The sequence below is a fragment of the Nelumbo lutea genome, chromosome 8, assembly GCF_056320005.1.
Source record: "Nelumbo lutea isolate HS-2025 chromosome 8, American lotus-T2T, whole genome shotgun sequence".
Lineage (NCBI taxonomy): Eukaryota > Viridiplantae > Streptophyta > Magnoliopsida > Proteales > Nelumbonaceae > Nelumbo > Nelumbo lutea.
Genome location: NC_142691.1, coordinates 25,874,075 through 25,896,424, shown reverse-complemented (window position 1 = coordinate 25,896,424; position 22,350 = coordinate 25,874,075). Strand labels below are relative to the sequence as shown.

Here is a 22,350-nt window from a genome sequence, read left to right as displayed (position 1 = left end):
AAAACGATGCTTATTTTTTGTTTGAAATCGGTGCTGCCATATAGGTGTTTTTTGAGAAAACAACACTTGCTTTATTTGATACTAGTGCTGGCAGCAACGTTTTCAATATTTATCTAATTATCCAACGTTCAAGATGATGCCACATTGATGCCATGTCATCGCATTGTTGGCAGCACTGCACCATTTTCCCAAAAAACATCAAGTATATGTTTGGCATCGATGATGCAGATGCAACACTGCTGATGTGTGGATTAGAAGCATCGTTTTCTGAGAAATGGTGTATTTTTTTTTTGTCTGGAATCGTTGCTGCCAGGTAGGACATTTCCTAGAGGAACAACTTTTTCTGTTTGGTACCAATGCTCTAGGAAACATTTTTTGCGTTGGTACCCATTATATTCAGTGCCACATCATTGCCACCTCACGTCCCTGTTGCCAGCAATGAGTTACAACTCCAAGAAATGCCAAATTCGGCGTTGCTCCAAGCCATGCCTTCCCGATTTTCAAGGCATGGTTTGGAGCACCATTTTTTATGGAAAAATGGTTCCAAATAAATGCTCATTTCCTAGAGCACCATTATTTCCGACATGGCACTGATGTGGCACCATTTTCTGGAGCAACGACAATGATGCCAAATAGATGCCAAATTTGGCATGGATCCAGACCACACTTTCCTGATTTCCAAGGCGTGGTTTGGAGTAAGTTTTTTTCTGAGAAAACGGTACCAAATAAGACGGCATTACTTCCAACACCGTTTTCTTTGATGTGGTGCCTATATGGCACCGTTTTCTGGAGCAACGACATCGATGCCAAACATCACCTATATCTATATTATACTATATTATAAGAGTTCTAATCAGCCCCCCACAACCTCCAACAACACATCCCCACCGTGTATTGAGAATATCTCCTGATGATGACATCATCATTTTTTATATATCATCGGGAGATGTTCCCAATACATAGCAGGGATATGTTGTAGGACGTCATAGGGGGCAATCTTGTGGGGGGCTGATTTGGTCTCATATTATAAAGCAATTAAGTCCCCTTCTCTCTTCTCTCCTTAAACCTCTCTCATTTCTCCCTTACCCCTTTCTATCCCTCTTATTCACTATCTCTCTTTCCTCCCCTTCCCCTATCCGAGACTTCCAATAGTCCACATGGCAAGAGAGTTCTAATTGCAAGAGAACTCTGTTTGTTCCAAAACTACTATTCTCTTTCAACTTTCTTCCATACGGTTCACATACATTCGTTCTCCCCCATTTTTCTCTTCCATAAACCCTATAACCCTATGCCTAGTGCCCTTGTTTCAAGCAAAAAGCTCCACTACTCAATACAGGTAAAATGTTTTCCATTCTTATTGTTCTTCATTTTTCTTCTCTATTTCAAGTAAGAACAATCCCTTACTTTTTCTGCTCATGATCAACTTTTTGTTCACCGATTATCCTCATATTAAACACTGATTTTTTTCTCTGTTTTTTTTTTATTTTTTTGAAACACAGTCCGTTTTGAAACCAATTGCCCAATGGTTTGTTTGATCACCGAGTTTTCTATTTGTTGGAGAGCAGCTGCAGAAGAGGAAGAAGAAGAGGAGAGAAACATAAAATAGGTTTTTCAGCTGGCCCTAGAAGCTAATATAAATATTTGCAATAAGAAGATACATGAAAGGACCAGAATTCCCCTGATTAGTGATGGGACACGTAGACATAATAAAGATAAATAAAACATAAAACAGATTTAGGCCCATTAACAAAGGCCCATAAAAGACTAAGAAACAATTAAACTAAGCCCATCCACTTAACCACTCGAACCAACATTTTCCACCCTATTTTATCATCGTCCATGACGCGCTTCGCCGCTCAAGTGCACTCACTGGCGACTACAAAGTAATCCATGTACATTTCTCCTTTTTTTATTTTTTTTCTTTTATTCATGTTTTTTCTTCATTTCATATTATTTATAGTGTTTATTTATTTAAACGGGTGAAAAACCACCCTATTTAGACCTACCCACCACCCCTGCTACCCTATTGTTGTCATCACTCTATCATGCGAATGATGAATTGGTAATCGTGTAAGATTATGGGTTTCGTTTCGAATCGGGTCAAGTTGTGAAATCGAACCCGAATTATATTTAAACTGGGCCAGTTTTGTTTATTATTTTCATTATTGTGCTTAAAGCGGATTTGTTAATTACTAATAAATTTCCATTATTTAAGACAATTTACCAATAATTCTAGAAAAAATGTATATTAATTACTAATTACAAATTATTAATTACTAATTAATAAATTATCTAATAATTAATTTACTAAAAAATGTGCATTATCAAATAAAATAGTAAAATTAATTAAAATTGTTGATTATTAATTAGCTAACAATTAATAGTAGCTTAACCAAATTAATAATTAATTTACTAAAAAATGTTTAGTTATTTTACTATTTTACTAGAATTATTTATGATAATTTACCAAAAACCGTGAATTATTAAATAACCTAACATATACAAAGTGTAAAGGGTTATAAGAAGTATTAATAATTGAAATGGTCATTTATCAAAATACCCTTATAGTTTCATGGATTTACTAAAAATCTACCCCATTTTACTAAAACACCACTTATAATTTGCAACGGATTTAATCAATCTTCCATTAGATTATAGTGAAAAATGACAGTGTTCACCCTAATATTCATTTAAATAACTTTAATCAAAAGGAAACAAAAATAAAAATACCATTTTGCCCTTAATAAGACACGAGCAACCACTCTATTGACTATATTTGGTCAATTTTTTTTTGTATAAAAAAGTGTTGAGGATATTTTTTGGAATAAAAAAGTATGGGTCTAATGGCAAAACAAACACTCCTTAATGAGAGGTTGATTAAGTAAATAAATTGTAAAATATATGGCATATTTAGTAAAATGAAAACTATAAGGTAGGTTTAAGTAAATATGTAAAACTATAAGGTGTGTTCTAGTAAATAACCCTAATAAAAACACATAAGAGTATACAATTGTTCTATATTTTCAACTTTTTAAATAATTAATAATTATTCATATTTTATATACTACTTTTAATAATTTTTTTTATAATACAAAAATAACAATAATTAATTTTAGTTAGGTTTATTCATCAAACATATGAAATTGACCAACCCGATCAACTTAACCTAAGTTGGTCAGTTTTCTAGTATTTTATGTCGGCTTTGGTTAAAAAAAATCCCAATTCAACCAAATTGGATCAGTTTCGCTTTAGCCATTTTTAAACTAACCAAAATCGAATGGCCTAACCATGAATATATATATATATATATTTTATATTTTAAATGTAATTTTTAATATGAAAAAGTGAGAAATTTCCCATTTCTTAGTCTAAAATGCTTATTTTCATAAATCTAATTTTTTAATAATTGCTGTGAGTGAGATGGTTAGGCTACATACGGAAAGTATGCTAAAGGCTAGGGCAAATGAGGTGATAGAATGATTATCTCATTATGAATTGGGCCCCTATTTATAGGGAGGGATCCCGAGGCCCCAAAAGAAAGGAGCCAAAAGTGTTTGGTTCCCATTAGGAAAGGGAACCTTGGATTTGGTATCAATTGTTAGGGAATACTTCTAGGATTTCGCCACATGTCTTATGAGATATCTCAAGGACGAACTTTCCTTTTGTCTAAGGATTCTCGTAATACACATGTGCACTTCCTTTCGTGACCCTTTTAAAAAGATGTGGCATGGGTGACATCACTGTTTAGCTTGTGCACCCTCATTAGGCTCACGGGGTGTTCTGTCACACGTGTTATTTAACGACGCACGTTCTATTATTTTGTTTCTGATCCGCGGTGAGTCTACGTTCGTCACGATTATGTGATGAGTTTGCACTCATAGCAAGTCTGTATGGGTCTGAAGCTCATTGTGGTTCTGCAATGGATTTAAACTCATCGCAAGTCCGTGCGGGTTCAAAGTTCATCATAACTTGTTTAAGCTATGAGTTCATCACAGATGTGTGATGAGTTATTTAGAAGATAAATAGGAATTAGAGATAATTTTTGAGAAAGTGGAAGAGGTAATTTAGGAGAAATTTTAGGAGAATAGATTATTTAGGTTCTAGGAAATTGCATCTCACTGGTTGTTTAATCTAATCAAGATAAGCAATGATTACCATTTTAGATTTTTAAAACAAAAAAAAAAAACAAAAATACAAAAAATAGAGAAAATAGATAAATAGAGATATGCTAACATGGATCGACCAATTTTAATATATATATATAGATAGATAGATAGATAGATAGATAGATAGACAGATAGATACTTAATACCAGAAATACTAAATTAATAATTAATTTACTAAAAAACATTTAGTAAATACTACTTAATTTATTAATTAGTAATAATGTCCAAAAAATTACTAATAAATAAATTGCCATTATCATAAATTTGTAGAAAGTGTCCAAAAATATAAAAAAGTGGATTATTAGATAAAATATTTAAAAATTACTTAATACCAAAAATACTAAATTAATAATTAATTTACTAAATTATTAATTACCATTTTATAATTAATAATTACTGATTATTAATTTCTAATTATTGATTATTCAAATTGGGTTATGTTTTATTTTCAACCGAGCCTGATTCAGTACCTAAGTGAACTCGATTTTACCATAACCTATCATTTAAAATAGTAAAATTATAAAAACGTGGATTATTAATTAGTTTATAACTAATAATTATTTTTCAAAATTATTAATTTACCAGAAATAGTAAATTACTAATTAATTTATTATAAAGAGTTTAGTTATTACTAATATTACTAATTAATTTACAAAATTATTAATTACTATGTTATAATTAATAATTACTTATTATTAATTACTAATTATAAATTAGCTAATAGTTAGTAATTAATACTTACCAAAATTATCATAAATTTGTAGAAAATGTCCAACAATGTAAAAAGAAGTGGATTATCAAATAAAATAGTAAAATTAATTAAAATCATGGATTATTAATTAGCTAACATTTAATAATTAATTTGCTAAATTAATAATTTACCGGAAATACTTAATAAATACATAGTATCAGAAATACTGAATTAATAATTAATTTACTAAAAAGCGTTTAGAAATTACTACTTAATTTACTAATTAGTAATAATGTCCAAAAAATTACGAATAAATAAATTATTGTTATCATAAATTTGTAAAAATTTCCAAAAATATAAAAAACGTGGATTTTCAAATAAAATGGTAAACTTAATTAAAATCGTGGACTTCTTTTAGGTGATGAGGTAGGGAGTGCACTGCTTCCATTCGTGTTTGCAGTCAATCGGTTTCTAGCCGCTGCCATCTTCTTTCTACCGAAGACTTCTTTGGAGTTCTCCCCTGCCATTTTCTTTCCACAGGTATGCTATATGTTTTGTTGTTTTTTATCTGTTTTTTTTTTTTTTTTACTCTCTTTTTTTTTTTCGTTTTTTAACAGACTCTTCACACTGTTTTTTATTTTTTTTATCTATTATTTTTTGCTCTTTTAGATGAGGAAGCAAGGGAGGGCACTGCTTCAGTCGTATTTGTAGTCGTCAGGTTTCTAGCCACTACCATCTTCATTCTACCGAAGACCTCTTTGGAGTTTTCCGTTGCCATTTTCTTTCCACATGTATGCTCTGTCATTTTTTTCTATTCTTTTTTTCGTTTTTTGCTCTGTTCTTTTTTTCGTTTTCTACTCTGTTAAATGGTTTTCGTTCGTTAAATGCTTTCTTAAAAAGAAACATCATCAGGAGACTTGCTTTAATCTGATTGACTCTGTGGTTTTGGTTCTTAAGTGCTTTCTTAAATGGTTTTTTACTCTGATTGACTCTGTGGTTTTCGTTTGTTAAATTTTACTCTGATTGACTGTGGTTTTTTTTTTTTACTGTTCGTTAAAAGCAACACCATCAGGAGACTTGCTTTTATGACTTTGCCATCTTCCGTAGTTTTTTTAACCAGTTCTGTGGTTTTTTTTTCTACTGTTTAAGTCGGGTTTCACTCTACTGTGTTCGCTCTTTATTCGGGTGAAGATGATGATGGTTAACCATCGGGTATGGGTCATAATATTTTTAATTTTCATATACCCTTGTAATAATATTTAGACAATTAGAAGACTAACATTGTTTATCTTCCCTAATTTTACGATACAAACAGTGGTAACGGTAATTCAAATTCCTTCACATTTCTCTCTCTTCTTCCCCTTCCCCTTTCTCTCCTCCCCTTTCTGCTTCCCACTTTCCTCTGTTCTGTCTGTAACCCGAATATAAGATTGTAATTAGTTGATCAATAATCTCTTCATCATTGAGTTTCTATCTTGAGTCTTCTCCTCTCACTAGGCCACGAAGCATGTCATGGTGGATAGATGAAGAGGCTCGTCTTCTCTCTATCATTGTTTTCAAGATGCTAATGATATTCTTCGGTGCCTGTGGAACTACAGTAAGTGAAAATGTTCACCAAAAAAAAAAAAAACATCAAGAATCATGCTTTCAATAATACCTGGAATCCACGTCTGTAATTTGTCCCTGGTAGATTGTTGGCAGTGAAAGGGTCCCTAGAACCAGTTTATAGAACTCTGGTTTGAAGGCTCCAGCTATCAAACTGGATTCGGTGCCAGCAATCTGATTGAGTGATGACAACAGAGCCATCTGCACAAGAGAACAGAATACTGTAAATTAAAACTGGAAATGATCAACTAATTGGAATTTCCTCTTTTTTTTTTTTGTTGTTCTATCTATTTTTCTTGGAAATATGCAAGTTTTTATTCTACCCGATGACTCGGTGAATGATCTATTGATTCTGAGAAGCTTGAAAAGTAAATTTATATTAAAAGCTAACAAATTTCTCTCTTTTTTCTTCTCTCCTGCTATTTAACCACAAGGCCTTTATGGTTGCTCGCTGGATCTTACAGTTTATTTAATTGAAGTGCATATAGAAACAACAAAGAAATTTAGCTATGGTTAGTTGATAATGTGGTTCGTTTCTGAGTCAGAGTTGTTTTGGGTTTTGAAGATTCAACTAACCTCTTTCGTTTACTCTTGGATAGCGATAGTTTTTCCATCCCAGTTAGTGAGGTGGGATCTCATAAACTTATCAATGGAGCTTGGTCCTTGCTCTCTGCTTTCTCATGAAGCTTGGTCCTTGCTTCAAAAACTCTGTAATCTCTCCAACCACAGGCCACCCCATTGATAAGTTTATGAGACACCAGAATTGATAATAAATTACTGTTAATTAATTAAATAATTAAAGCGTATTTAACGCAATAAAATAACAGTAATTTCGGTATTTATTTAAATAGTAGTAAAATTTAGCAGTAATAATATTATTTAATTTTGGTATTTTTTGTTAATTAACAATATTTCTTATTAATTCTGGTTTTTAATTAATTTTTTAATAATCTATCTATCTATCTATCTTTTTACACAAAGTGTTCAAGAAATTTTCTCCTTTTTTTGTTTTTTTTATTCCATGTCATTTTTGAAACAACCAATTAGATGTACTTTCCCAATAACTTAAATAATCTCTTCTCCTAAAATTTATCCTAAACTACTTCCCCCACTTTCTCCGGAATTTTCTCTAATTCCTATTTATCTTTTAAATTATCTCTAATTCTTATTTATCTCCACAATTATCTCTAATCTAGTAAAGAGTTTCTCTCATACATTATCTCTAATTCCTATTTATCATCTCCCCTACATTTTATCTATATCTATCTAAAGAAATTTTGGATTAAAAAATTTAACAATTATTAAAATATTCTAACAAAATTATATAATAACTTTAAAATATTTATTACAAATACAAACAAATTTATATTTTTATAAAATACATCACAAACTATGTACTAACAATTTAAATTATGTTTTTCTCGATTATCAATTTAAATGCTTTTCAAATATTTAATAATATCTAATAGCTTTAAATAAATAAAATTCAAATAACAAAAAATTTAAATATTTTCTAGATTATTTAAATATATATATATATAACTAAATATTTATGATAACTATGTTTTAAATAGTTAAAATACGAAATTATCTAATAAATAATTTTATATTTTTACAAAATATATCATGAAATTATGTACTAACAATTTAAATTATGTTTTTTCGGATCATCAATTTAAATGTTTTTCAAACATTTAATAGTATGTAATAGTTTTAAATAAATAAAACTCAAATAACAAAAAGTTTTAAATCTTTTATATATTATTTAAATATTTAAATAACTAGATATTTATCATAACTAGATTTTAAATAGTTAAAAGAATGAAATTATGTAATAAATTTCAAAAATTCTTTAAAGCAGAAAAATAATTATAACATAATATTGTAATTAATAAAAATTTAATTGAAAATGAAATTATGTAATTATAGTATAAATTGTGATTTTATGGATAATTAAATTCCATAAATAACTAATATTTTAAAATTTAAATATTTTACATATTATTTAAGTATTTAAATAATTGTGTATTTTAAATAAAAAAAATATTTAACACAACTATATTTTAAATAGTTAAAATAAAGAAATTATGTAATAAATTTAAAAAAATTCTAAAGAGTAGAAAAATAATTATAACATGATATTGAAAATAATAATATTTAATATTTTTACATAATATTATAAATAACTAATTTCACTTATATCAAGTAATAATTCAAGAAAATAACATTCAAAAAATAATATTTATTAATAATAATTTTAAACTCTTAATCTATATTTATTACATAATTATATATATATATATGAAAATTAATATTTATTGTATTTCAGTAATTAGTTTTTGTTTTTGTGATAAATGTATATTCAATGATTATGTATAAATTTATTTCATTTTTCTATTTAATAGAAAAATTTCAATAATTATTGGAGATTAAACTACTATTAGTGAAATTTTTAAATTTAATTTATTGTACTTATTGTAGTTATTGTATTTTTGTTATAACTTATTGATTAATATTTATTAGAGATTAAACTATTATTTGCGATTATACCAATTAGTGATTAAGTTAATATATTTTTAGTAATTATTGTATTTTTGTAATTACTGTTTTTTCATTATCAATATATTTTCAATAATTGTGTATTTTTGCTATAAATTTTCAATAATTATTGGAGATTAAACTATTGTTATTTATGAGAGATGAGACTATTAATTTAATTGAAATTATATGTGTTCATGAGTTGGTTCGGTTTGGTCGTAGACTATTTGGCAAACCAAATTGACTTGGTCAGGTTGGGGAGTTGGTCGGCTAATACTAACTAACCTTTTGTGAAAACTGACGCACTCAAGTTGTATCGGTTTGGCTCGGTTTTTGGTTTGGTCATTCGATTTAAAAGATTTAAACTTAGAAATTAAATTAAAATTTAAAAATTATAGTGCAATTATTAAAAATTAGATTTAGGATATAAAACATTTTAGACTAAGAAATATGGAAAAATTCTCACATTTTCATATTAAAAATTATATTTAAAATATAAAATATTAATAAATAATCATGGTTAAGTTGTTTGATTTTGGTTTCTTTACAAATGGTCAAAGTGGAATTGATCCAATTTGGTCGAATTGGGAAATTTTTGAACCAAAGCTGACCTAGAATACTATAAAACAGACCAACTCAGGTTGAGTTGATCGGGTTGGTCGATTTCATCAGTTTTATGAATAAACCTAACTAGAATACTATAAAACATACCAACTCGGGTTGAGTTGATAGGGTCATTTAGTGGAATACATCTTATAGTTTTGCATATTTACTTAAACCTACCTTATAGTTTTCATTTTATTAAAACATTCCATGTATTTTACAACTTATCTGCTTAACCAACCTTTCATTAAGGAATGTTTGTTTTGCCATTAGGCTCATGATTCTTTATTCCAAAAATACTCTTCACACTTTTTTTTTTGTACAAGAAACAAAATTAACCAAATATAGCCAATAGAGTGGTTGCCCGTGTCTTATAAAGGAAAAAATGGTATTTTTATTTCTAATTTCTTTTGATTAAAGTTATTTAAATGAACATTAAGGTCAACACTGTCATTTTCCACTATCATCTAATGGAAGATTTTAACTATATGGTAGATTTTAGTAAATCCATGAAACTATAAGGGGTATTTTAGTAAATGACCCTTTCTATTATTTAGTTTTCGCTTAATAAAACCCATGCATCGCACGGGTCCCTACTAGTATTTATTAAAAATAAAAAAGTATTTATAATCGATTTAATAATATTCATATTATTAATAATTATATATTTTTACAAAATTCATCAAGAAATTATGTACAAACAATATAAATTATGCTTTTTTGGATTATTCAATCTAAATATTATTCAAATAATAAAAATATAAAATAATATTTAAATCAATTAATAATATATTTTAAATATTTACTGAATAACTTTTAATTATAATACACAGATTAAGATTTTAAATTTTTAGTTAAATAACAAAATATTTTAAATAACAAAACATAACTAGATTTTAAATAGTTAAAATAACAAAATTATGTATTAATAGTACTATAATTTTATGGATTATTAAATTCAACAAGTAATTAATATTTTAAAAGTTAAATAATGACATTACTTCAATAAATAAATAATATTATAAATAACTAATTTCATTTATGCCAATTAATAATTCTAGAAAATAACTTTCAAAAAAAATAATGTTTATTAATAATAATTTTAAAACTTAATCTAAATTTATTATATATTTATATATACTAAAATTAATATTTATTTTATTTCAGTAATTATTTATTGTTTATTGTGATAAGTATATTTTTAATAATTATGTATAAATCTATCTTTGTTATGTTATTTAATAGAATTTTTTCAATAATTATTGGAGTTTAAACTATTGTTATTTGGCTTTTTAAATTAATTTATTTTGTGTTTTCACTATAAATTTTTAATAATTATTAGAAATTAATCTTTTGTTCAAATGTTGGTTTGGTTTAGATGTAAGTTGTTTTGGCGAACCAAATCGACCTAGTCAGGTTGGAGAGTTGGTCACTCAGGTTATATCAGTTTGGGTCAAATTTCAGTTTGGTCAGCGAGTTCAAAAGATGTAAACTTAAATAGCATAGGAAATATTGGAATTTTTCCACTTTAATATATTAAAAATATATTTAAAATATAAAATATTAATGTATATTTATGGTCAGGTCATTCGAGTGTAGTTAGTTTACAAATGGCCAAAGCAAAACTAATCCAACCCATTTGGGTTAGGAAATTGTTGAACCAAAGTCAATTGGAAATACTAGAAATCGGGTTGGTCAGATTCATTTATTTGATTAGGAATGGCAACGGGGCGAGGTGGGGATGAGGAGCCTCTCCTCATCCCTGTCTCTACGGGGATCCCCATTCCCTGTGATTCTTTATAATGTCAATCATTATGTTTTTTGTTTTTTATTTTATTTAAAAATAAAAATAAAATAATTAAAATTGCAATCCCATGGAACGGGGATCAGGATCCTTGTGGGGCAAGGAGTGCTTTCCCCGTCCCCATGTAGTCCCTGCCAACGAGGATGAAAATTTCCCCATCTCCATCCCCATAGGGGAAAAATCATCCCCATCCCTACCCCATTTAGGGCAGATCCCTACAGGGATTGGGGAAGATTGTCATTCCTAAGTTTGATAAACAATTCTATCTTAAATTAATTATTGTTATTTTTGTATTGTACAAAAGATTAAAATTAGTATATAAAATATAAATGATTATTAATTATTATATAAAACAATTATATACTCTTACATGTTTCTATTATTTATCTTTCACCTAACAAATCTCATGCATCGCACGGTCCCCGCTAGTTACTAATTAATTTGCTAAATTGATAATTTACCAGAAATCTATCTATACTATATTATATAATTATAAAATTAGTAGTGAAAAAGGTATTATATATTATAATATACAGAATATTATATATAAAGCGATTAGCTCCCATGCCATCAGCCTTTCCCTTCTCCCATTTCCCTTCTCTCTCCTCAAATCTTCCTCGTTTCTCCTTTACCCCTTTCTAGCTCTTTCATTCACTCACTCTCTTTCTTCCACCAATAGCCCACGTGACAAGGGAGCAAAGGAGTCCTTAATCATCCAAATACCAATCACAGAAATCACAGTGATTTAGATTTTTTATGAAAACTGTCGTGTCTATCCTGAATACTTTGCAAATTCTTCTCCCATACGTTCATTGTTTGAGCTTTTCTTCATTCTTCATTCTTCACCAGATCGACCCCTATTTTCCCATTGGACACTCTTCTTGGATCAACATTTGGTGGAGATATCGAAGTTTCACTCCTTGAAAGTTCTACTGAAACTATCTTTCACTGTTTTGGAGAGAGATCCATGTTAAGAAACTCTAGTTCGTTAAGTTTCATTTGCTTTTTATTGGCTGTTAGAGAGTTCTAACAACAAATTCTTCCCCTGTTCTGAACACAAATTGCAGTTCGTATTGTGTAGTGAAAGAGGTTGAAAGATTAAACATGGCAAGCTCTACTAAGGCCTTATTTCACTATTTTGGACAGAGATGCAGGTCAAGGGACTCTTATTCTTTATTTTCGTTTGATTTTTATTGGCTGACATAGAGCTCTAACAACATTTTCTTCCCCTGTTGTGTACAGTCGCTATTGCATTTATCTTAGCTCCTATTTGGAGGGTGTAATTGACTCGATTATACTCTTTTGGAGGGAGAGGTCATTGGCTTTGCTCTTGCAGTTCCCTTCTCTGTACCCTTTATCAATGACAGAAACAGCATCACAAGGATGAGAACATGGGAGGCCTAGGAATGCTACCACATCCTCTAAGGTAAAGATGAACTCCCCCTAGGTGGTGATGAATGTCTGAGTTGCAAGACTCCACCGGGAGCAAAGGTTGTTAACAAAGCTTGGTTTGGTAGCGTAAGAATGCATATACAGTCTACAAGCTTTCAAAGACCGAGATTAATTTGTATGTCTTCAGGTGCAAATCTAAGGCCTGTTGTGGAGTACATCTCCAAGAAACCCCCCACTTGATCATGTCAAATAAAATCCAGAGGCAAGCCAATTGCCTCCTCTCTAGTAAGAAGAACATCCTCACGAATGGAATTCACCATTACAGAATCCTCACAAGTAGCAAAAGTACGCAGGTTGGCAGACATGATGTCAAAATCAAGATTGGCCACTTTTCTGGCTAAAGGGTCAGGGTAAACCTTGACAAAAACAGTTTGGTGAGAAGGAACCATGGTGACAAAATACAAAGTATAACAAAGAACAAATAAGACAGGGTGTTATTGCATTGCATTGCATGGTGTATATGGCATTATATTCAAAATGGCGTTAATAAGTAACCCATATGCTAAGAATTGTTCCTGCTGCAACAAAAGATTCAGGAGTTGGACCATCAAAGTTCCAATACCAATGGTGGGTATAATTCCACTAGAGTTTTAGCTTGGTAACCACTATACATTCCATGGTAGAGAAATATGTTTTTATGGTACCATACTGCAAAAGTACTGTGAAAATTTTCTTCCCTTATACCTTGTGACAAACAGAGCTAGCTTTAGTATACGTCAGAGGCACAAAGGACTTGAAGATTTATTCCTTCAATGTAGAAACAAGCAAGCTGCAGTAAGAACCAAATGCATTCAATTAAGGCACTCGGGAATTCAAGATTTGTCCCCCACGATTATATTTGGTATAGAAAGAGGATTGGAACCATAAAAGTGAAGAGAGCATCGAGTTTGATGATGATGATGATGCTATCATCTTTTCCCGTCCACATTCCCCATTTACCTGGATCTTTCAATGTTCTTCTGGTCATCCCACCGTTGCCATCATCATCATCTATTCAACAATGCAAAATTCATACTTTCTACTTAAAAACCATCGTAAGTAACGAGGGTCTTCATCACTTGACAATGGTCACAAAAGGTTTCTATATTTTCTACCGTGAACCCTAATCTGGGCAGCTCTTCGGTGATCTCATCAGAGATTAAATTGACTTCACCCATGGACCATTTCAAATACCGTATTCCTTCGTGCCTGTGTTCATGCTGAGGATCTGAATGACGCAAGATGAGTGGATTAATGCAGAGTAAAAGATTGAATGATTTTAACTGTTTATTCTTCCATGCAGAACTTTCTTGGACAAAATGACCGAAAGATTCCAGTCTTACGAAGCAAAAGTGGAGCCGGGTTAACCGTTTCAAGTTGACCAACTCCTTGGCCATATCTTCTGCAACATCAAACCAGTGCTTATCTGCCATCCATGGAACAGGGTTTAGAGGCAATGCTAAATCTTCTAGTAGAAGTAAACTAGATAGCATGCCATGGGGAATCATCCTTCTAGCCCCCAACAATGCATCCTGATTGAGTCTTGCAGTTATAAGTTGCAAATGCAAAGCCTTGAGTCGAGTCAGTTGGCAAACGCCATCAGGCAAGTACGTGATCCGTCTTCCAAGGTGAAGCACTTCAAGTGTTTTAAGAGCTCCTATTCCGTTTGGCAGAGTGTCCATTCGATCGATAGGACAGAGATCTAAGGATCGAATACTTTTCAAGTTCAACAATGCTGATGGAAACTCTGCAAACATGGTCTCCGATAGGTCGAGGTCTTCAAGATTTTCTAATTCGGAGAAGGATGAAGGCAACTCCCTGATTTTATTATCTGACAGTTTCAGGATTCGGAGGCTTGTTAAATTGGAAATAAATGGAGGAAGCTCGTAGAGTTGGGAGCTTGATAGATTCAAATATTGAAGACATGGTAGCAAGGAGATTGACAACGGTAACCCCACGAAATCAGTAAGCGATAGGTGCAGGACTCGAAGGTTTGGCATGAGCCGAAAGAATTCCTGTGGCAGTGGCATTTTATATAGATCGTTCTGCCCCCATTGCAAAAATAGGGTTAGGAGCGAGGGACAGTCAGGCATCCTGGGAAATCTCTGGATTGAATTACCTATTAATGAGACCCTGTGCACCTGAATCCATTCCCTGTAATCCAGAGGTTCCTGTAAACGCATTCTTTCTCTCACCAAAAACCTACGACCTTCTCCCTTATCATGGAGAAATGACAATGGTGATATAATTCTTAATGCTAGCTCTCTAATCACGTCATGCATCTTCACACAAGATGTAATCTTTCCTCGACTCGTTCTCATAAAATTTCTTTCGAACAGAGATGCATTGATGAGCCGATTAGCTATAGCATACCCATTATCATCATTGGTAATAAACCCTTCCCCCAACCAATATTTTATCAATTCAGTATCGGGGATCCAATAATCTTCACGGAACAGCGCAACATATAAGAAGCAGTTCTTAATGTTTTCACTCTTCAACCGGTCATAACTAAACTTCAACTTCTTAAATACCAACTCTTCCATATCTTCTATGATCTCATATTCTGCTTCTGCAAATCTCAACTCTTCCAAGGCCTGTTTCCACACATGGTGGTCTTTCTCATTTCTCAGTGACCCTCCTATGACAAGAACTGCAAGTGGCAAACCACCGCACTCTCTAATAATATCTCGATCTGTTTCTTCTATGATAGGAGACGTTATTATGTCACCCACCTTCATCCGAAACAAATCCCAGGCCTCTTCTTCGGATAGGGTTTCAATTTTGATCGCTCTATCTATCTCCATTTTGTTGCAGACATTTAGGGATCGAGTCGTCAATACTATTTTGCACCCGTTTCCTGTGCTTGGGGTAGGAACCCCTACTTCTGTTAAATCCACCTCTTCCCACAGGTCATCCAACAGTAGCAAGTACCTTTTGTTTGACAGAAGATCCGATAAATTCCTTTGAACTCTATCATCGGATGTGTTTATGTCCAAGCGATATCTAGACAACCGCTGCCATATTTCGTCTTGCACCTTTCTTCTGTTCCAATTTTTCGATACGGTGACCCAGATGACAATTTGAAACATCTGGCTTATTTCTGGTTGGTTGTTCAAGAGCTTCATTATCGTTGTCTTACCAACTCCACCCATTCCCCAGATCCCAATCTTCTGAATCTTCTCATCTTTTATGCATCGTAATATGTTTTCTAAGGTGCGATTAATTGATGTATTCTTTTGGATCTTTGATGAATCTAATCTCTCAACTGTCTTTATGGGTGCATCCATCACAACTTCTCCCATAAATTTGGATGCTTTATAGAGCTCAACAATTTCATTTCTCAGAGAAACTATGTCCCGTCCTATCTTCTGGCCTGAAGCAGACGAGGGTACCGTCGTCGTCAAGTCCAGTTTTTTTACGCTCTCCACTTTATTTTTAACTTCATCCACCTTCCTAAGCCAATCCTGGCATTCACTACTCGGCACTTTTGACAAAGCGTCACCCTTTATCATTCTCTCCACGTCTGCCGTCCTGCTTTCAAGGTCTCTGAATGCCTCTTTCAGCTTCAAGTGATTTCCAATAATGTTCATGACATAGTCATGGATCACCACTCCTCCCTTGAACTTGGATGCCTTGTTGATCTCCAGAACTTCATCTGTCAAATTCATTATACGTTCTCCTAGCTTCCGGCTGGGCCCACGTGACTGAAATTTTGCTTCTATTCGGTTAAATTCATTTTCGACTTCTTCTACCTTTCCAAGCCAACCTTGGCATTCATTGGTTAGCCTTGTGTTCACCTTGCCTTCCATCTCTCTTTCTATATCCGTCCTCCTGGCTCTGAGGTCTCCAAGTTTCTTCCGGAGTTTTTCCAAGTTTCGGTATATGTTTTTCGCGTAGTCAACAACCACCATTTCTACTCCTTCAAACTTGGATTCCTCCCTTAGCTTCTTAACTTGCTTGATTCCTTTATCTATACGTTCTCCTAGCTTCTTGCGCCACCAAATGTCACGGAATGGGCACAGTCCATTGAGGCATCTCTTGTCTTTCCCCAATTCCGCTTCAGTTGTGTTTACTTCAGTTTCGATCCGGCCAACTTTGTTAAGCCACTCTTCACATTCTTTGCTCGCTGACACATTGTCTCTGTTTGTCTCCTGAATTATATTCTCCTTCTTGTTTTTGAGATATTGTGCACCTTCTTTGAGTTCGTTCCAGCTTCCATCAAGGTCCTTGATGTAGTTGATTTGACGTCTGAGAGCTACCCATAAGCATCTTCCGCAGTCCCTTATCGGTTGATACAAGTCAGCAAAACTCATTTTGCTTCTATAATGTCAAAACATGTAGTAAATTATTAGTAACTGCAGAAACAAATATAGTTCAGATTTGGAATTTCAACTTGATTTTGTTATAAATTTCATGACCAATTCCTCCTGCTGAGGGCTTACAAGGAGGATTGCCATGGTTAGCTGTCCTTTTGCTTTGTTTCTAACAAGGTTGAATTAGATACGGTACATCTTTCAATTTATGCAGGGTTTGATATAGCTGTCCTCTAGCTCTGTATCCCCCGTGTATCTGAGTTTCTATCAAGCAGTGCTTTGAAAGTCGATCTAATATAATTTCACTCAAACGGTTGAACCACTTGATTCATTTGACCCAGACAGACCAGGCCAAGCGCATAGATGGTTGACTCATTTCACCTGCCCGACATATGTATAAATGTCTAGCTAGGTTTAAACTGTTTAAATAACACCTATTTGTATCAAAATATCTCTAGGTTTAAACTATATATTTATGAATCCATTACTCAGGCCAAGTAGGTCGATGGTTTAACCACCTGCTGGGTCACCGATCCCTAACCAAGTGAAAGCTTTTTCAGTAAATATGGTTTAGGGGTTAACCCAAACCCCATTATCATGACCAGGTGATGAGTCAAACGGTCCAACCGAATGGATCACGTTTGAAAGAAGAGACAGTTTCTGAAAAATATCAATAAAATACAATATGCAATAAATGAATAAATAAATTTTCTATAGGATTTGGGTTGATCCATTGTCGTATCCTATGTGTTACTTGCAATTTTATATAAATGAAGGAAAAGAAGGAAATACAATAAATAAAATATAGAAAATAGAAAATTGCAAGTAACAGTGTAATACATAAGATACGACAATTGAAAAAAGTGAATAAATGAATAAATAAATAGAAATTTGTCCATTTTGATCTATGAATATGACCAGACCAATCACTTCTTAGGTGTGCTCTTAATTATCTTCTATGAATATGACCAGACCAATCACTTCCTAGGTCCCTTCAAATGATTTATTAAGGCCCCATACAATTCATAGGAAAGACCAATGCCTAATAAAAATTTATTTTATTGTATAATAGAAATTATTAATTATTAATTATGTTAGTTAAGTGTTTTAAGGTTCCCTGTGTAAAGCAAAAGCACCTTGTTATTTTTATAATGTGCTAAATAAATCTATGGCTTGGCTTTGGTTAAGGAACCACAAAAGAATGGTAGGCCTCACCAATAAACTATACGAGTGTTTGGAACCGATGTCATTTTGTTAAAACTTGCACCAAATCAATGTTTAGTCTGAAATTCATTTTTCCAGATCATGGCTGATGTTTGGTTGTACGTTTTTCAAAAAAAAAATTGTTCTATGCCTTGAAAATCGGGAATGGCAAAAATACCTTGAAAATGTTATAGCTTAACTTTTTAAAAATAATATCAATAAAGGGCAAAAACACTGTTCATCATCTTCTTCTTGCTATTTATTCACAAGAGCCGTCGTTCGCCGCCACCTATCACCGTCGTCCTCTGCCGTCTACCGCCACCTCCAACAACGTTGCCAGAGGTGGCAGTGGTTTCTCTATTTTTGAAATAATTTTTAAATATATTACTTTTATTGATATTAGACCCCAAAAGTTGCCCTTATATGCTATTGCCCCTTTAATTTATTCTGCTTTAAGTCTTATTTTACTTCATTTGTATTGTAATAAAAGAAAATAAGATAAAATTTGAAATAAAAGTAAATCATAATTTACAATAAAATCATTTGCAACTATCATGATGTGCATCGGTGTAAATAAATTCACATTGCAACCAAACACAACCTATACTGCAAAAACTTCACATGTATCCAATGAAACTACCTTCTCTCTCACCCAACATCAAAGAATGCTTACATGGTTTAGCTTTCTCCTAGAATTTTAAGTCAGCATCACAATTTTTCAATGTTCGTGTTTTAGTAGCAGGTACAAAAATTTGTACGTCCAAACCACAATCAACACCTAGGAAAGCAGAGAGCCATTTGTTCACTGCAAACGGCTCTGAAGCCAAAACATCATTCCCAGCTAATAGCTTGCTGGAAATCCAATCAAAACTAAAAATGGAAAACCACCACTGCTAGGTTGTATTCAGAACCTCTAAAACTCCTAGGTGGCATTTGATAGTACTTTTAGACATCTGAGTTCTGAAAATTTTGCTTGTCATAAACCAAGGCATTTGAGTTTAGGTCTAATTAGATTATCTTAAATACAAATTCAGATATGAAGTGGTAAGACATAGTTTCATGTGTCTTACCAAAATCAGATGCACTTCAGACATGATAAAATGACTTTAATACCCACAATAATAATAATAATAATAATAATGATGATGATGATGATGATGATGATGATGATGATGATGATGATGATGATAATAATAATTATTATTATTATTATGAAATAATCAATAATATTATTTAGTAAAAAATAATCAATAGTTACAATTATTTAAATTATAATATAAAATATCATTTCATTATAAAAAGAAATTTTTTAATAATAATAAACATTGGAATGAAATATTTATTAACAATTAATTAATAATATTTTGAATAAAATGATAATAATAATATTAATATTATTATTATTTTTATCATTAGATATTATTTCATAATATATGAAATTTATATAACAATAATTAATGTTATTATTCAATATTTATTATTATTTAAATAATATATAATATGGCTTTTTATTTTCATAAACAATAACATTTATTAATAATATTTATTTAATAATAGAAATAATTATTATTATGAAATATTGTTATTTAGCAAAAAATAATAATATTCATTTCATAAATGAAAAAAATTATTTAAATAATGATGTAATAAATATTGTTTCATAATATGAAAAAATATTATTTAATAATAAGAAACATTAGTATGAAATATTTATTATGAATTAATAAATACTATTATTTCCTTATTTAAATAATCAATAATATTAGTAATAATATTTATTCAGCCATAATAGTAATAATAATAATAATATTATTACAAGATAATAAATCATTTCATTTTAGCTTAAATAAATAAAAATATTTAGTATCAATATTGATAAAGCAATATAATAAAATTTGACTATATGTTTATTAATAATAGTTAATTTTTTTATTATTAATTAAATAATGAATAATTATTTATTTCAACAAATCATAATATGTGTTTATTGATAGAATACTATTTTATTATTTATAATATCATCAAACAATCTATTTCTAAGTATAAAATAGCAAACTTCACAATTCAGATGTTGGAGAACTTCCCCGACTCAGAGTAGATGCCCAACATCATTGACATACACCAACATCACTGTAAAGAGGAATTTCCACGACTGCCTTTAACTGTAAATTTCGAACTACGCAGAAAAAGGGGGCAGCCCCCGGGGATGCCACTGCTGGGTTTAAAATTTTCAGCAAAGAGCTTGTCAACATGTCTTTGGAATTTCTCATCAAAAAGAAAAAAAAACAAAAAAAAACCGAAAAAAAGACGGCTTCTGTTCTGCCTTTAACCTCATGTTTAATCTTGATGTTTGACTTTTCCTATTGTTTATCACAAGATCTACCCTAGGAAGTAGGAACTCTTTGCAACTACGAACCTGTTCCATACACTGAATCGAATCATTACCACTGTATCTCATCACCAATCTCGTAGAATCAGTTTTTACTCTCTTTCTCTGTCTCTGTTGCCTGTTTTGAGGCTCCAATAACGAATCAAAGAGAGAAAGAAGGAAATAAAATAACGGAAAAAAAAAAAAAAACCATATGAAGTCTTATGTTACTTTACCAAATAAATAAATAAATAAAAGGCCTTATGTTGAAGAATTTTTTAGCAGAATGAGAAGAGCTTAAACTAAAAATTGTCTAGCTCAAATGGTTAGAGACTACATTTCCTTAATGGTAAGAAATAAACTAAATTGTGATCGAAATTGCCAACGATCTGAACTCCTCCAGAGTATGTGGCAACTTATGACAAATCTAACAGTACGGTCGTTACAGAAATGCAAGAACTTCCTTGAATAGAATGCAAAGAGTAGGAATTTTGCTTCAACAAAATGGAAATGACAAGCTTTTTAATGCAGATGAAAAGTTAGCAAACGATGGAAAAAAATATAGAAAAAGTAATGCATAATTCCTCTTTTAGTGGGAAAATTGTAGTACAAGGTAGACAAGAATTTGACTGCATCTATACAGAAATTTAAAGGAATATATATACCTATTGAGGGAAAGAAAGCACAATTCAGTTTCCAAATCCTCGCCGTGATGCTGTATTCTTCTTTTCCTCCCCTTGACTCCTTAACAGAGAGACCATGAATTGCGAGAAGAGGTGATAAGTACAGCGCAGCAGTCACGACAGACGAGATTGGTTCTTTTCTGTTTTTTTTTCTTTTTTCTTATTGTAAGAGTGGGGAAGTGAAAGAACGTATTTAATGGAATTAATAAGACTTGACTTTTTCGAGATCGGCTTCAGCCCATTCGATCAGCCTTTTCAGCCTTACAGTGAGAATATTTTCGTACCTATGCATCTTATGGAGAGATATTCCCAATGCAAGGCCCTAAAGGCTGATCGAACGGGCCTTATACTGATTAAAGCCAACCTTTTCTTTTCTCCTCTTAGTCCTCACCCATCTTCTCCTTGTCGCCCTGTTCTTTGTATTTCGTCTTGAATCTTTCTTGTAAAGTTGTAATAATGCCAAAGATGAACTTCTTAGAGGATTATCGAATCTTTTGAATCCAAAATCTTGGTACCTGTTGAAGACTTAAAGCAACCGAAGAGGGTGGACTCCCTACAGATTCATGGCTCATGGCAAAGGATCTTGGGCCCTTTGGTTCCTAACTAGGGTCGGAATCATAATTGGAACCGAAATCTTCAGGAGTCATAATCAGAATCATTTATTCTGACGCCCATTTGGTTCAATCAAAAATCGGAATTGGACTCCGATTGTTGTTGTTTGGTCCAGTTAGAGTTAGAATCCGAATCAACTGAAAATTTTCAATTTTGTACTAGTCTATTTATTGTTTTATTATTATTTTATTAATATTTTATGAATATATAATTATTATTTTATTATTATTTTGTTATTATTCTTTTCTTGTTAGTTTTTTTACTATTTATCATTAATTCATGAATATTTTATTAATATATCACTACATTGTTATTACTATAGTAATATTT

General features: G+C 31.5%; 1 protein-coding gene across 3 annotated transcripts; it reads right to left on the bottom strand.

Moving 5' to 3' along the window:
• Positions 1-13,293: 13,293 nt before the first annotated feature.
• LOC148843496 (putative disease resistance protein At5g63020) lies at positions 13,294-21,799 on the bottom strand. Of its 3 annotated transcripts, XM_088956956.1 has the most exons (3): positions 21,391-21,799; positions 20,774-20,864; positions 13,294-17,161 (listed from the first exon to the last, which is right to left on the bottom strand). In XM_088956956.1, the coding sequence occupies exons 2-3, from the start codon at positions 20,797-20,799 to the stop codon at positions 13,882-13,884; spliced, it is 3,306 nt and encodes a 1,101-aa protein (XP_088813082.1). In that variant the 5' UTR covers positions 20,800-20,864; positions 21,391-21,799; the 3' UTR covers positions 13,294-13,881. The 3 variants fall into 3 exon arrangements, with proteins under 3 accessions (XP_088813082.1, XP_088813083.1, XP_088813085.1); XM_088956957.1 differs by lacking the exon at positions 20,774-20,864; XM_088956959.1 differs by lacking the exon at positions 20,774-20,864 and having other exon boundaries at positions 13,294-17,122.
• Between the last annotated feature and the right edge of the window lie 551 nt (positions 21,800-22,350).

What these genes read in the sequence shown, in the direction of transcription:
- LOC148843496 (XM_088956956.1), bottom strand. Translation starts at nt 20,799, where the DNA reads ATGATTCGATTCAGTGTATGGAACAG. An exon ending in CGATTCAGTGTATGGAACAG is followed by an intron (nt 17,162 to 20,773) that starts GTTCGTAGTTGC and finishes TTGACATTATAG; the next exon opens with AAGCAAAATGAGTTTTGCTG.